This window comes from Lactuca virosa, chromosome 4 (genome assembly GCF_052849685.1).
Source record: "Lactuca virosa cultivar CGN04683 chromosome 4, Lactuca_virosa_CGN04683_v6, whole genome shotgun sequence".
NCBI classification, from domain to species: Eukaryota; Viridiplantae; Streptophyta; class Magnoliopsida; order Asterales; family Asteraceae; genus Lactuca; species Lactuca virosa.
The window spans coordinates 392657910-392675034 of record NC_136429.1 but is presented as its reverse complement, the minus strand read 5'-3'; the positions used below and the strand labels follow the sequence as shown (position 1 = coordinate 392675034).

Below are 17125 nucleotides of genomic sequence, written 5' to 3'. Positions count from 1 at the left end.
CATGATCGCCAAGGTTTAGGCACCAAGTCTGCATGGTCGCCATGGTTTAGAGTACACCGGGTGAACACATCGTTCACAACACCTAAAGGTTGCGAGCCTGCTAGTGTTCCACTGGACTGTCTAGAATAGTCCGTGGTTGTCATCCATACTCTGCTAGATGACGGGGCCACGCTTGGGTAAAAGGCTTCTCTCATTGTTCACCTCTCACCCTTATCTCATGGTCTATATCACCTCTCATCTCATCATTCAACTCATATTTCATTTACCCATGTTTTACCCAACATATTTTGTAGATATAAAATACATATACAGTTTAAATCATTCAAAACATGTATAAAATCGTTCACCCAGCATAGACAGAAAGTATTCAGACAATATGCACACATAGCACGTAATTTATATAAAATACTTCATATCTATGTGTAAGATGAAAGTAACTATGCACTCACTTGTTAAAGTGATGATTCCAAACTCGGGCAACGCTTCACTTCTAACGATTCTATTTTCCTCCGACGAAACCTAGTATTATTACACTAGATTTTAGTCTAATATTTGCCATGCCTAATTATTAGTCTTAGCATTATTATTATTATATAAGCGTTTAAACAATATTTTTCAACCACTATGTACAGACAGGGGCCAGACATAAAACACCGGAGGGCGGGACTATTTTGGCATATAACACTTCTAAAATCCAACAACCCTATGCGGCCCTTTAAACCAGATTCCCTGTACCACGAGTAGTTAAAAAGATATTATAACGACACTTATATAAGTCATAATAATAGCCCAAATACTCATTATAAGATCCTAATAACATTACTATGTTGAAACATAAGCTATACTAAAGATAGGTTAGGCATAGCTCACTTACAACGGGTTTTCTTGAAAACCGGGCTTCGCTGGAGCAGAGTTTCTGAGCCAAAGGGCTCTTTTCTCGGGGCTTCGGGAGCCTCGGGGCTTCCTTCGGGTGCTAGGGGGTTTACCTAGACTTTAGGGGGCTTAAGGGAGGCTAGAGAGAGAAAGTGAAGTTGGATGGTGTGGAGAATGAAGGGAACCCGACACCTCTATTTATAGGCTTCCTGGCAGATCGACTCGCCGAGTCAACCTCCAACTCGTCGAGTCCATACCACATGTCAGCTTTCTGGTGGCAAAACGTGTGTGGCCTACATTGTGCCACGTCACCCATTTTGCAGCAGCAGCCTGCCGACTTCTAAACCCCATAACTTTCGCATACGAGCTCCGTTTTCGACGTTCTTTATATCCAAGCGTAGGTAAAAACAAGATCTACAACTTTCATTTTGACTCCGTCTGCTAATTCTCGACCGATCTTAAATTTAACAGTAAGAGGAGATTATACTGTTAAATGACCGCGAAAAATTCGTAACTCCTTCATACAGACTCCGTTTTCGTCTGTCTTTTTATAGTTTTGTTCCTATTAATGAGATCTTCAACTCTCATTTAGGTCGCATAGGCCAAAAACCGCTCGAACTAAAATTCGAGTTTCGGGCCGTGCACTACTATGCCAAATCTTAGAAAATTCATAACTTCCTCATACGAAGTCAGATTTGGGCGTTCTTTTTTTGTATGTTCTCGTTTTAACGTATACTACAACTTTTTTTTAGATCACTAAGGCTAAAAAGTCTTCTATCGTAAATTCACTATTTACGTCTCCCGGTGTTGTGTCGGTTTTGTCGTAAAACTTCGACGGGCCATAACTTCTTCGTTATAACTCGGATTTCGGTGTTCTTTATATGTACGGAACCCTTGTAATATATACTATGACTTGGTTAAGATTAATCCTTCCAAATAATCTTCCATCAAAAACTCGTTTTTGATGCTCTTTGTCTCTAAATTGACTAGCTCGGATCAACGGTCGTTACATCAGTCAATAATTTTATGCTTTTGTTCTTTCGTACAATTTTAAGTTGTATTTTCCTAACAGTCTTAAAACAATTTGTTTATGCGAAACGAACTTTAAAAAAAATTGTGTCTGCTTCGTCTTACAGTGTTTATAAAAACAGTTTTTTTTCCTTCCTCTCCCTAACACTTTCAGAATCTGTTTTCAGAAATCGTTTTCTAAGACATTTTCTGTTTCTTCTGCTTTTCTGTTTGCTTGTATCTAACTGTTTAACTTTATTGCATCCATAATCTGTTACTGTTTTCAAAAATTGTTTTCTAAAACAATTTTTAGTTTCTTTCTTTTGTTTCACAGTTTTTCAGAACCTGCTTTCTGGAAACAGACAATATCTAACAGTTTAGTGGTTATTGAATTTTAATCTTTAACAGTTTTACATTTGCTTCCTTTTGTAGCATGACTACTGGTGAAGGTTCCCAACCACCAAAGCCTAATGGAACTCCTAATGCTCAAGGAGCTCCAATGATGACCATGCCGGTCAATCATGCTGAGAAACCTAAGAAGTTCTCTGGACTGAACTTTAAGAGGTGGCAGCAGAAGATGCTCTTCTATCTTACCACATTGAATCTTGCTAGATTCTTAACTGAAGAGGCTCCTCGGATGCCCGAAGGAGAAGGAGATGTGCAAGCTTTAACTACTATTGATGCTTGGAAACATTCTGATTTCTTGTGTAGGAATTATGTTATTAATAGACTTGTTGATTCACTTTATAATTTGTATTGTGTAACAAAGACAGCCAAAGAACTATGAGACTCATTGAACAAAAAGTATAAAACTGAAGATGTCGGAACAAAGAAATTTGTGGTTGCCCGATTTCTTGACTATAAAATGGTGGATGGCAAAACTGTTATGTCCCAAGTCCAAGAACTACAAGTCCTCCTACATGACATGCATGTCGAGGGTATGGGTTTGAATGAGCATTTTTCTGTTGCTTCCATGATTGAGAAGCTACCCCTAGTTGGGTTGATTTCAAGAATTACTTGAAACATAAGAGAAAGGAAATGTCCTTTGAGGACCTTATTGTTCGCCTTCGAATTGAAGAGGACAATAAGACAGCTCAAAAGAGTAGTTATAGCCCTACTTCCAAGAAAGCTAATGTGGTGGAACATGGTCAAACTTCTGGGAAGAACACATCTGGAAAGGGAAAATTCCAAAAGAAAGGCAAGGGTTCAAACTTGGGAGCCAAAGGTGGAACTTTTAAGAAAAAGTTTCAAGGAAACTGCCATAACTGTGACCAACGGGGTCATCGGGCTGCAAATTGCAAGCTTCCAAAGAAGGCTAAGGAGGCAAATGTTGTGGAGAAGATAACCAAAGATGTGTCTGACATCGATCTTGCAGCGGTTATTTCTGAAGTTAATCTTGTGGAGTCCAATCCAAGGGAGTGGTGGATTGATACGGGAGCTACCCGTCATGTTTGCTCAAATAGAGAATGGTTCAGAAACTTCAAGGTTGTGGATAATGGTGACAAGTGTTCATGGGAAACTCAGCCACTTCTGATATTCAAGGTGTTGGAAAGATTGTGTTGAAGATGACGTCGGGAAGAGAGATGACGTTGAATGATGTGTTGTATGTACCCAAAATTCGTAAGAATATTGTGTCGGGTTGGTTATTGAACAAGCATGGTTTTCGCTTGGTGTTTGAGTTAGGTAAATTTGTGTTAACCAAGAATGGTGTGTATGTAGGTAAGGGGTATGCTGATAGGGGTATGTTCAAACTTTGTGTAATGGCTCTTAAGCCAAGTGAAAATGATAATGAAATGAATAACTCTTTTACTTACTTGCTTGAGTCTTCAAATATATGGCATGCTAGATTAGGACATGTTAATTTTGATACTCTTCGTCGTTTAATTAAACTCAATCACATACCACACTTTCACATTGACTCAAAATACAAATGAAACACTTGTGTTGAATCGAAATTAACACGAAAATCTTTCAAGTCCATTCAAAGGACAACCGAACCACTTGGATTAATTCACACCGATGTGTGTGACATGAAATCAATTCCATCTAAAGGTGGAAATAAGTACTTTATTACTTTTATTGATGATTGCACTAAGTTATGCTATGTCTATTTACTTAAAAGTAAAGATGAGGCTATAGAGAAGTTTAAAGTGTATAAAAGTGAAGTTGAGAATCAACTTAATAAGAAAATTAAAGTACTAAGAAGTGACCGTGGAGGTGAATATGTATCACCGTTTGAGGAATTTTGTGCAACTCATGGTATCATACATGAGCTTACTGCACCTTATTCACCACAACAAAATGGTATGGCAGAAAGGAAAAATCGGACCTTAAAGGAAATGATGAATGCCATGTTGTTAAGTTCTGGGCCGCCACCCTCAATGTGGGGGGAAGCTATACTTTCAGCTAACTACCTTTTAAATAAGGTCCCACGAAAGAAATCGGATAAAACACCATACGAGTTATGGTCAGGTATAAAACCATCCTACAAATACCTTCGAGTGTGGGGGTGCCTTGCAAAGGTCGTGGTACCTGCACCCAAGGTGGTTAAGATAGGACCCAAGACTGTTGATTGCATATTTGTTGGATATGCACAAAATAGTAGTGTGTATCGATTTCTTGTGCATGACTCAAAAATTCCAGAAATTCACAAAGGCACAATAATGGAGTCAAGAAATGCATCATTCTTTGAGAATGTGTTTCCATGTCTTCATAAGGTTGAGACAAATGCTTCAAAGTTAATTGAGCACAATGAATCCTCTTATGAAGAAGAAATAGAGGATGAAATAGAGCCCCGTAGAAGTAAAAGGGCACGAGTGGAGAAGTCATTTGGAGATGATTTCTACACTTACATGGTTGAAAGAGAGCCTCAAACTTTCAAAGAGGCAGTCACCTCCTCAGAAGGACCTCAGTGGAAAGACGCAATTAAAAGCAAAATGGATTCAATGTTGCAAAACCATACATGGGAGCTAGTGGATTTACCTCAAGGTTGCAAACCACTAGGCTATAAATGGATTTTCAAGAAGAAAATGAAAGTGGATGGAACCATTGACAAGTACAAGGAAAGACTAGTAATTAAAGGCTATAGACAGAAAAGTGGCCTTGATTATTTTGATACGTACTCTCCTGTCACACGCTGTACATCCATTAGATTGGTACTTGCAATCGCTTCTATAAGAAATCTTGAAGTACATCAAATGGATGTTAAAACAGCTTTTCTAAACGGGGATTTAGAAGAAGAAATCTACATGGAACAACCAGAAGGGTATGTTGCCCCTGGAAAAGAATCAAAGGTTTGCAAACTAGTGAAGTCATTATGTGGGTTGAAACAAGACCCAAAACAATGGCATCAAAAGTTTGACCATGTGATGTTGGAAAATGGATACAAGATTAATGAATGTGACAAGTGTGTTTATGTTAAAAACACAAGTGAGGGTTATGTTATCTTGTGCCTTTATGTTGATGATATGCTTATCGTTGGTAGCAACGATAAAATGGTTCAATCAACAAAGGACATGCTAAAGGCAAGATTCGACATGAAAGATATGGGTTTAGCAGACGTCGTCCTTGGTGTAAAGATCACAAGGACTGCAAATGGACTTACTTTAAATCAAACCCATTATGTGGATAAAATTCTTGAGAAGTTCAACTCCGGTGATACTAATGTAACTAGGACACCAATTGATACAAGTCATCATCTAAGTAAAAATAGAGGTGAAGGAGTTGCACAAGTCGAATATGCAAGAATTATTGGTAGTATGATGTACCTTATGAGTTGTACCAGACCTGACTTAGCTTTTGCAATAAGCAGACTAAGTAGATATACCAGTAATCCAAGTGATGAACATTGGAAGAGTATTAAAAGATTATTACAATACTTAAGATACACTCGCAATTATGGGTTTCACTATACAAGATATCCCGAGGTGATAGAAGGGTATAGTGATGCAAATTGGATATCTGACATTAAAGACTCTAAGTTAACCAGTGGGTTTTTGTTCACACTTGGAGGTGGAGCTATATCATGGAAATCTTCAAAACAAACAGTTATAGCTCAATCCACCATGGAATCAGAATATATAGCACTTGATAAAAGTGGAGAAGAAGCTGAATGGCTCTGATAATTTTTGGAAGATATACCATGATGGCCTAAACCAATTTCGGCAATCTCAATCCATTGTGATAGTCAATCGGCAATTGGACGAGTGCAAAGTGCTATGTATAATGGTAAGTCTCGACACATCCGTCGAAGACACAACACCATTGGACAACTATTCTCAACAGGAGTTATCTCAATTGACTACATAAGGTCCAAGGATAACATTGTGGATCCGCTAACCAAAGGGTTAAATAGGGAGTTAGTTGCAAAATCGTCAAAAGGAATAGGATTAAAACCCATGAACGAATAAGTTATTGCGAAGGAAAACCCAACCTAGTTGACTGGAGATCCGAAGATCTAGGTTCAATGGGACAACCTACTTGCATATAACATATGTGGATCACTGTGGGGGTCAACCCCAACCTATTCCTATAAATAACAGTGATGCAGGTTAAGCTTATAGTAGTTGGTGATAAGTTGGAAATTATCACGCTTTAGCTTTTAATGATTATGATATAATCACCTATGTGAGAGAGAAGTGGGGTCGCTTCAAATGGAATTGAATGGGCAAGTTCCTAAGAGCTCTTACAGAACCAGGCAAGTGTCCATGACCAAAACGGACACATCAATGAGAACCTAACTGGGTCAGGGAGAATCATGTGAGACGTGTATTGATTATTTACACAAATGGCAGAACAGTTCAAGGACATCGAGTCTATTGGTCCGCTAGTAAAATAAATATGTATCTTAAGGGAAGGTTCAAAGGGTCAAACCTACCTATCTTGTGCATGATTCAACTGCTGGATTTTACCTAAAGCATCTTGCAATTGCGGATGCTGAAGCAATTTTCATTCATGTGGGGGATTGTTGGAAAATTAATTTAATTAATTTCCAAAAATGGATTTTCTCCATTTTTGAGCACAAATTTTGGACTCTAAATATAATAAAAACGATTTATTGATTATATATTCGTGTTCTCCTCCACGATATGTACGTTTCGATATATCACACGTCCAAAATGGAATAAAAATGAATGAGAAATTACTTGTCAAAGTAGAGCAATTGGAAGAGAAAATAAAAGAGTTAAGTGGGTTTAAAACTCATCCCACATTGGTGGGAGAATGAAAAGGAAATTGGTTTATAACTACAAAGACTAGCTACCTTTATAAGACTTATTAGAACCAAGGCTCTCTCTTGCGCGCACACGCAGGGGGGTGTAAATGCGAGCCAAATTGGCTTCAGGCTACTGAACTTGTGTGCGAGCGCGCGTCCTGCGGGCACGAATGCAGCACCGGTCGACCAGAAAAGTTCAAGGACCTTTTTTCATTTTTTTCCTTTTGGTTAACAGTTACAAAACCGAATTAAGAGAAATTAATCATAGATTTCGGTTTTAATCTTGATTAGTTTTCTTATTTAATTGTGACAGTTACGATTTCGTTTTAATTGCATCGGTTACATTGGGTAGTATATATACAATGCATATGTGACTGATTCGACACACCGGATGAAACGAAATCACTCTCTTCCTCTCTTACGCTTCTGCTTCATCTTTTCTCTCTTGTTGCAACCAAGGTATAATCCGGGCCAAGTGAGGGTTCGTGCAATCTAGAAGAATTGCTTTCTACTGTTGTATCTTGGGAAACAAACACCCATATACGGCGAATTTGTTTTAAGGAAATTGTGTTAAACACAGGCCTCAGTCAATAATTTTATGCTTTTGTTCTTTCGTACAACTTTGGGTTGTATTTTCCTAACATAAGAAACCCCGACGAGTAAAAACACTAACTATGACCATCCATTCCAACCTTAACACCCAGATTTGTGAAGCTCAACTAGATGCTCTGAAAGAGGAAAATGTTGGGGAAGAAGCTTTACGGGGAATGGATAAAAATTTCAAGCTTAAAGATTATGGAACTTGTTATTTCATGAACAAAATCTGGACACCAAAGTTTGGTAACATTAGGAGCTTAGTCTTGGACGAAGCTCACAGATCAAGGTATTCTGTACATCCTGGATCCGACAAGATGTATATAGATCTGAATAAATTATATTGGTGGCCTAATATGAAGGCTGAGATTGCCACTTAAGTGGGAAAATGCCTGACTTGCTCTAAAGTCAAGGAAGAGCATCAAAAGCCCTCGTGATTACTGCAACAACATGAGATTCCCGAGTGGAAATGGGAGCAAATTGCAATGAACTTTATCACAAAACTGCCCAAGACTCCTAATGGTTATGACACTATTTGGGTAGTGGTTGATAGGTTAACTAAGTCTGCCCATTTCCTACCAATGAAGGAAACAGACAAAATGGAAAAGCTGACGAGAACATATCTCAGGGAAATTGTCAAGCTTCATGGAGTGCCAACTTCTATTATCTCGGATAGGGATAGTAGGTTCACGTCAAAGTTCTGGCACTCACTTCACAAATCCCTGGGAACCCGCTTGGATATGAGCACAACTTACCACCCACAGACAAATGGTCAAAGTGAACGAACCATTCAGACCCTAGAATATATGTTACGGTCTTGTGTAATTGAATTTGGAAATTCATGGGATACTCATTTGCCATTGAATGAGTTTTCCTATAATAATAGTTATCACACCATCCTCAAAGCAGCGTCATTTGAAGCTTTATACGGACGTAAATGTCGATCGCTTATATGTTGGGAAGAGGTAGGGGATACCCAACTGGCCCGAGCACACACAAATGAAACACTACGTACTGGTCCAGAGATAATCCATGAAACGACCGAGAAGATCATTCAAATCAAAGATCGACTTAAGGTAGCGCGTGACCGTCAGAAAAGTAATACTGATATAATGCGTAAGCCTCTAGAGTTCCAAGTTGGAAATCGAGTAATGTTAAAAGTCTCACATTGGAAAGGTATGATTCGCTTTGGAAAAAGAGGAAAGCTTAACCCAAGGTACGTTGGACCTTTCAAAATTCTTGACATAATTGGTCATGTTGCTTATCGGCTAAAACTACCTCAAGAACTGAGCAAAGTACACGACGTATTCCATGTATCCAACCTGAAAAAGTGTCTGTCGGACGACACTAACGTAATACCTCTCGACGAGGTACAACTAAGCACAAAACGCCACTTCGTTGAAGAACCTGTGGAAATTATGGATCAAGAAGTGAAGCATTTAAAACAAAGTCGTATTCGCTATCGTGAAATTTCTTTGGAACTCTCAGCGAGGACCAGAATTCACCTGGGAATGCGAGGATCAAATGAAAAAGAAATACCCCCAATTGTTTAGTGATATCCCGTCTACAAGATAAGTTTCGGGACGAAATTCTTTTAACGGGGAGAGAATGTAACAATTGGCAAAAATAAGAACGATTGTACGATACTATATTTTGACTTTTAAGCAATATGAACATTTTATCAAAAATGGCTGAAGGAATTTAACATGTTTTATTAGATAAGTTCTTGTGAAAAATAAAACCAGCGACAAATGATAAATTCCGTTACGACGTATGGCTACGAACCAACTCCGGTTTGTAAAATTTAGCATATAACGTCATTTGAACGAAACAAATTTAATTACCGTATCAACATGTCTCCAATTGATGAGTAAGTTAAATTCTATATAAAACTTGTGCCTAATAGTTGTGAAGGATCGGAATTTGACAAATATACAAACCAAAGTGACGAAATCAGTTTTAACGATATTGTTAACCTATTAAATGTCACAAAATTATACCTTGGTCAATAAATTTTATATTTAATTAATAAAAATACAAAATAGATTTTTATAAGACATAATTAGAATGTATCTTAATGTTTTTTTGATTAAATGAATCAAACATAAACATTTAAGTTCAAATACACAAAAACTACATTGTTATTTTATACCAAGAATACATGTATGTATTTGTACATATGTATTATTATCCAGTGGATGACTAGTTATGGGTCATGACTTAATGTGATTTCATGTAAGGAATATTGTGTCTAAATCAATTAAGATAAGAGAAATGGTTGAGATAAGTGTCAAGTTAACTAATAAGTGTTTAATCACTTAAGTCATTTTGCTAAGAATACTTCTTAATTCTTCTTATGATTTTCGAGAATCACCATTTCCCTCTCCAAAACTAGAACATCTGATTACTAACTTATAACTAGTTAGTTAACTAAATCCTATCTCTAATTAACTAACTAGACAAGTGGCTAGGAGATCAAATCTCATCATCATCACATCCCATCACAATCTAGCCTAAGTGATTGCTTCTTATCTTCTTCTTTCTTCCCCTACAAATCTTGAAATCACCTTTATCATTTCTTCTTTCATTCTCCAGCAATTACTCCATATAAAAGCTCTCAATCTTCTTCACATTTTCAGCTACACAAACTTCCTTCCAACTCATCAAAATCGTGAACCTTAAGGGGTTGCTGTCCCTTGGTTTTTCAGCCAGCATTTCACCTATATTCAACTTCATTTTGCTTGATATTTTCACCTCCAAATACCCCTGGAAGTTAGTTTTTATGCTACACTAAATTAGGGACTCAAAACAGGGGGTAAACTACTCTTTTCTTACCTTCTTGCTGGGAAAATTTTGTGACAGCAACATAGTCAAAACAATGGCTGTTTTCGAGCATCAAACTAACACCCAAAAGTCTTCCATTTTTCTACCCATTTTCGAGATTCAAAGTAGCCCATATGTATCTACTTTCAAACACTTAAAACCCCAGAGAAAGTTACCTTTCACCTCTCAAAAAGCTTGTGTTTTCCACCACCTTTTGGCAACATACTTTAGATCCAAATTAAAGCTAGGTATATTCTTGATTTCTACTCTTTCCTTTGATCACAAAGTTCACTGATTTTAAGTGATTTAAGACATGATAAAAGTCTAACTTAGAAGTGAATATATGTCTTTATGTGTTAAGACATCCAAAAGAATACTCAAATCGCGAGCTTGAGTGGAACCGGAAACCGCACGAACCGTTCTTAAATACAATAACTTTACGCAACAAAAGTGAGTTTTATATGGCCCCTATTTTATGTTTTACAAGTTTTGTGGGAGAATACACACTAAAAAAAACTCTAGTTGGATGATTTAAAGGTTTAGTCAACTGAAAATAGAAGTTATGTCACTAAACATATCTAAGCTTAAATTTCAGCTTTTTACAGAAAAGTTATGGTCTGTTCAAGGACTGTTTTACCCTTCTTAAACTTTATGGTTTTCAAAAATGTACAATATTCAAATATTTAATGTCTTTACCTTTTCAAGGACTACTCGCATGCATTCATACGATTTTTCTACAATTTATGAAGATTTTTACAAAACTACCTATCATTTCAGACATTTTCGGACCAGTCTGTAAAAATGAACATTTTCACTCTGGTTAGGACCCACTTAAGGTCAGGGTAAAAATTATGGACAAAGTAGACTCATTTTCTAATCTCTGAGAGTTTATGGATCCTAATTCCGACTTACGATGATTTTTCTATAATTTTTCTAAAAACATGGACAAAATTGCCCTTTTGATTAACCTTGTTGTTTAGTCTTTCAAATGCATACATAAAGTATTGATGTAGATAAGAGAAACACAACTCATGATACTGTTTAAATCACACACTTTAAGGGTCACAAAAAGTGTTAATTACAAACAAGTGTTTCTAATATGATCATGTTGAAAGCCTTATGACATAAGATGATTTGAAATATGTTGGTTTTTATCACTCACAGCTGGGGTGCTGTATAAATATTTGTTATGGTCACTTACAGTCGGAGTATTGTCTAAACATTGTTATGGTCACTTACAGTTGGAGTACTGTCTAAACATTTGTTATGGCCACTTACAGCGACGTGTTGTTTAAACTCGTGTAAAAACACTTACAGCCGACGTGTTGTTTAAACTCGTATAGGGACACATACGATTGTGGTCCTGTTAAAACTTTGGTAGCTTTACATTATTAAGCGTTACAACCAAAAGTTTTCGAACACAAACAATTGGGAATTATAATAAGATTCCGGATACAAAAATACTAATACGAACTATGATGAGGTTGTATATAGTATAAATATTGTTTGTAGATTGTTAAACCGATTAGTAGTGTTTATTTATATAAGCACGTAATATTTTGCTTCACAAAAATATGTTAACATTTACTTTTATCATAAGTATTTTAACATGGATACTCGTATCGGATTTCAAGTATCGGGTTTCACACGAAGCATATCGGTAAGATTGTTAACCATGTTTTTCACAACTTATTTCGTTAAACATTCCACGTTTTATAAAGATTTCTTTCTATAAGACTCACGGAGTCAAAACCTGTCGAACTCACCAACAATTTTTGTTGACGTATTTTAAAAATGTGTATTCTCAGGTAACTAAGAAGTCGGAGGTAGGACATCGGTTTTAAGGAAATTATAGTTCTTTTCTTTTGGGAATAAACTTGACTTGTTTACCGTTGTGTGTTTAAAATGAAGGTGTAATTTCAGTTCCAAAACTTAAAGGTTTGTAAAATATTGATTCAAATATGTTAAGTATTCGATATATGTGGTTGACTGTGATCCAATTGTAAAACGTCGCAACCCCGACGTTTTCCGTCGTCAGTCGGGGTGTGACATGAGTGATCTTCATTATCATTTTTGTGATTCATAGTATCCATGGAAGTACATTGCAGTTGTTGTGATGTTGGGTTGCAAATGACAATAAAGATGTAGCAAGTTTGAATGTGGTATGCCTTAATGTTATGGTACTATCTAATTTTGGTGTGTCGTCCTTGCTTTGGTGATTTTTAGGATCTCCTATTCTAAGTTGCTATTGTTAGCGATATTTTTTCTTAATTGGCTAAATGACCTCCTTAGTTTAGGTTGTTTGTGTTTTGTTTTTGTTACATTTGTACTTTCTTATAGGTTTGTGTTGGTTTTTACTTAATGCGTTGGAGGAATTAGGGTTTATGTTGGAGATCTGGATACCCTTGGATTGTGTGAACACTTTCCGAACTGATGTTTCTACCTTATGTTTGGGTTACAAGAAATCCAGCCTAAGATAATCCAATAGCACACTTACGAATCTAGGCACAGAAATCGTAAGCCAAATTGCTAGAAGGATTCTATGTTCGTTTGAAGAAAAGTGAGCTAACGATCGTCTATATCTTCTCAAAGAGAACAGCCGTTTATATAATAAACAAGATTAGGGTTTGCCTCTTAGGGTTGGTCGTCATGAGTAGCTTTGGAAGCAAATCAGGGAAATCCGGAATTTAATGAGGATTTAGGGTTTCAAAAACTAATGAATTTCATTACTTTTACCATAATCACCCTCAAGAATCTGATTTTCTCACTATGTTCCCATATCTAAGTGGGACCCTAGCCAACGGCTCTACCCCTTAGACCCCTCTAGGGGCGCTGCCCTAGACCCCGCCAAAGGGGTGATGCCCCTTTGGAAACCCCGGAACCAGGGGTGCTGCCCCCGGACTCCCGACTTGTCGTCGAACTGGCTTTTAATTCGATCGTATACATGCGTGCACTCCGCACAAACTCGTACATATATTAGAATATAAATTATGAAGCCCTTAGCTCACATGTTAGTTCCAATTACATAAAATGACAAGATGACACTAAAATCACCAACATAATATACATGTTGTGGTTTAAAAAAAAGGTTGTTGAGTAGTTAAATTAAGTAAAGTTTAAATGGTCAAAGTTATTATGACAAAAGATGTTGAAATTTCTTTTTTAATGTTTTGTTATACATGTCAACCAAAAAAAAGATATGAAGAAGTAATGAAACAAAATAATAAATAAAGACAAATTTCATTAAAACTAAACTTTTAAACATTTTTTATTTGAGCAGAACCATACGAATATGAGTTTTTATCTGCAAGTGAAGTTTAAGACGGCAAAAACAAACTTTTAATTTTACCCAAAATAGTTTGTCAAAATAACATTAATAATTATTGTAATAGAAATCTTTTTTCATTTTAAAGAAACTAATGAGAAATAAACAAAATCCATGAAAAAACTCGTCGAAAAAAACGAAATCGCCGAAATGAAACAACACGCCGGAAAAACATAATCGACAAAAAGACTATAATTTCCAAAACAAAACAATGCACCGAACTGAATATGTTCGTTGATACGAAACAACACTTCGAAAAAAGCATAATCACCGAAAAAAAATGATATCTCCGAAACGAAGCAACTCGACGAAAAAACTATTATCTGCCGCCGCATCACACACACACACATATATATATATATATATATATATATATATATATATATATATATATATATATATATATAAAGCAATATTGTTTCTTCAAAATTATTTCTTATTCAATATTGTATTTTTAAACGTTTTTTACATGTTTGTCTTATGCTTATTTTCGTGATTTTTAAAATTGTTTTTTTATAATTTATTTTTGGACTAATATTATTAAAGCCTTAAATTTTTAACACGTAATTGGAAAAGCCCCTAATATTTTTTTTTATTATTACTATGGCCACAACTTTCTAGCAGAATTATCACTCTAGCCCACTTAACGAGTTTTATGGTTAATTTGGTTAACTTTTTTACAAAATCAGTCCTAAAAAGTTCAAATTTGGTCCCTGGGGTTCGCAAAAAATTACACCACATGTTTTTTAACTTTATTTTTCGTTTTTTGTTTCCTTTATTTATTTTCGGTTTTTCCATAAATATATATTCATTTTTTATTTTCTTTTTTACATACTTTTTATTTATTTTTATTTTTTAACTTTTTTTTTTCAACAATTTGATTTTTTTTTATCTTTTTACCTTTTTCTTTCTATTTTTTTTTCCTATTTTAGTTATTTATGGTTTTTCTAATGTTTTTATTTACTTTGATTCAAGTAAACCAACTTGAATTTAATATAAATTACTATAACAATTTTTTTTATAGAGACCGACTATTTTTTTTTTTTTGTTTTTTTTAGTCTATTATAAAATTAAAAAATATTAGCTTGAATTTAAACTATTGATATCACATATAGAAATATGATTTAATTTGCAAGTTATATATAACACATTGAAACACTAATTCTCAGCAAACTAATTTTATTTTAATTTTCATTTTTTCGTAACATAAATATAATAACACTAAAGAAACAAAGAAAATAAGTTGGATCGAATTTACAAATATAAACATAACTATTTTATTTACTTGAATAAAAATAAAAAATTTATAAAAACTATAAATTATAAAAATTGTAATATACTCTAATATATTAATACATTTTATATTTTTTGAAAAAGGTCAATAAAAAGTTAAAAATACAAAAAAAAAACAAATAATTGGAAAACAAATAAGAAAAAAATAAAAAAATAAAAAGATGAAAAAAATAAAATATAATACGAAAAGAAATATGAAAAACCTAAAAAATAAACTCTAATATACTCTATATATACACTAAAAAATAAAATAAAATAAGGTAAAAAGGTTAAAAGAATTTGTTGAAAAATAAAGTTAAAAATGAAAATAAATAAAATATATATATAAAAAGAAAATAAAAAATGTACATATATTTATAAAAAAACCGAAAATAAATAAATTATACAAAAAACAAAAAATAAAATTAAAAAACCATGTGGTGTAAGTTTTTGCAAACCTTGGGGACTAAATTTGAACTTTTTAAGACTGATTTTGCAAAAAAAGTTAACCAACTTAACCATGAAACTCGTTAAGGGGACTAGAGTGATAATTCTGAAAGAAAGTTGTGACCATAGCAATGATAAAAAAATATTATGACTTTTTCCAATTACGCGTTAAGAATTTAGGGCTTTTATAATATTAGTCATTTATTTTTCAATTTTGTAAGAATATTAGTCCTTTTATAATATTCGTTAGGATGATGTAGAATTGTAAGAATATATAAATAATCCTTTTTAAAAGCAAGAAATAAAATCTTAACTAATCGTAATCTCATTGTACATAAACTTTCCACAAAACTATTTGACCCCCCCCCCCCCCCCCCCCCAAATCCATCAATAGTAAAAATCTATCATGCATTTTAGTTGTCCTATTTATTTCAGGGTACTGTTACGACCCCCATAGGAGACATTAGTAAGGCCATACATAAAGAATACAGAATTATCAATCAAAAAAGGGTGGTAGAATGTTGTATTGCCATACTTTCATTTTTGCCTTAAGTTCAAAAGCTAGGTTCCATTACAAATACACAATTGTGAGATTTAAACTCAGAACTCTTGCACTGTCACATTAATTAGAAGTAATAAGCTGAAGCTGGCGAGCTCGAACTACCACCTGAAGCCGTGCGAGTGCATGCATGCATTCTAATGCTATACGAGACTGCCTCCTAACATACGCTCCTCGTACTACTGCTTGCAGCTTCACAAGACTCCTCAATGCCTTATATGCTCTCCGTGCCTATGTACAAATCACAATCATTAATTCCATTTTATAAAAGAACTTTTAATTCAGTACTGTTGAAAACAAGAAAACATAATTTGAATAGACGTACGAGGTGCCTTCGAAAGCAAGTTTGGATTTTAGTGGCTGCAGCCATTTCTTTGACCAATGGGGTGTCACAAACATTATCATCGATTGTGACGGGAGTTGATGGTGGTGGTGATGGAGGCGGTGGCGGTGGTTGCTCTTGAGAAAATGTTGTATTGTTGGTATGGAGGACAATGATGGTCTCGCTGGGACGTGAAGACGACCGGAGAAACTTTCTACGGACAACACCAAACCAAGATCTTCGGGGTTTTGCCATTGAAATCTGTATGCTCGAGGACTATTGTAGGTAGATAAACCGTTATCTAATGATCGACTGGTTTTAAAGAAATGAATATGAAAGTAGAGTAGTAGACGTAAAGGCCGGAGATGTGCGCCCCATATACAGGTTTTGGCCATACTTGTTAGCGTGTATGAGAACGTGAGGGCATGAATTATGAATCCGTCTATGAAAGCGATTGGGTGTTTTTAAAAGGTTTCAAAGCTTTAAAACAGTTCCCAGTTGGCCACCATGCTATTTTTAGAAAAGTCAAATGCATTTATTCATCTGGTTATAAGTTAGATATTTTATTCTTATAGAAAATATTAATCACAACTTTTAAAAATAAGAAGTGGTTAAAATAAGAGCAACAAATAAATATGTTATATCTCATCAGTCTCATAAAACTTTGTTTATAATTCATTTGAAGTATGA

General features: G+C 35.0%; 1 protein-coding gene across 1 annotated transcript; it reads right to left on the bottom strand.

The window, feature by feature from the left end:
- Positions 1-16033: 16033 nt before the first annotated feature.
- Positions 16034-16784, bottom strand: IQD20 (IQ-domain 20). Its single transcript, XM_079087626.1, has 2 exons — positions 16439-16784; positions 16034-16344 (listed from the first exon to the last, which is right to left on the bottom strand). The coding sequence occupies exons 1-2, from the start codon at positions 16688-16690 to the stop codon at positions 16177-16179; spliced, it is 420 nt and encodes a 139-aa protein (XP_078943752.1). The 5' UTR covers positions 16691-16784; the 3' UTR covers positions 16034-16176.
- Positions 16785-17125: the final 341 nt, after the last annotated feature.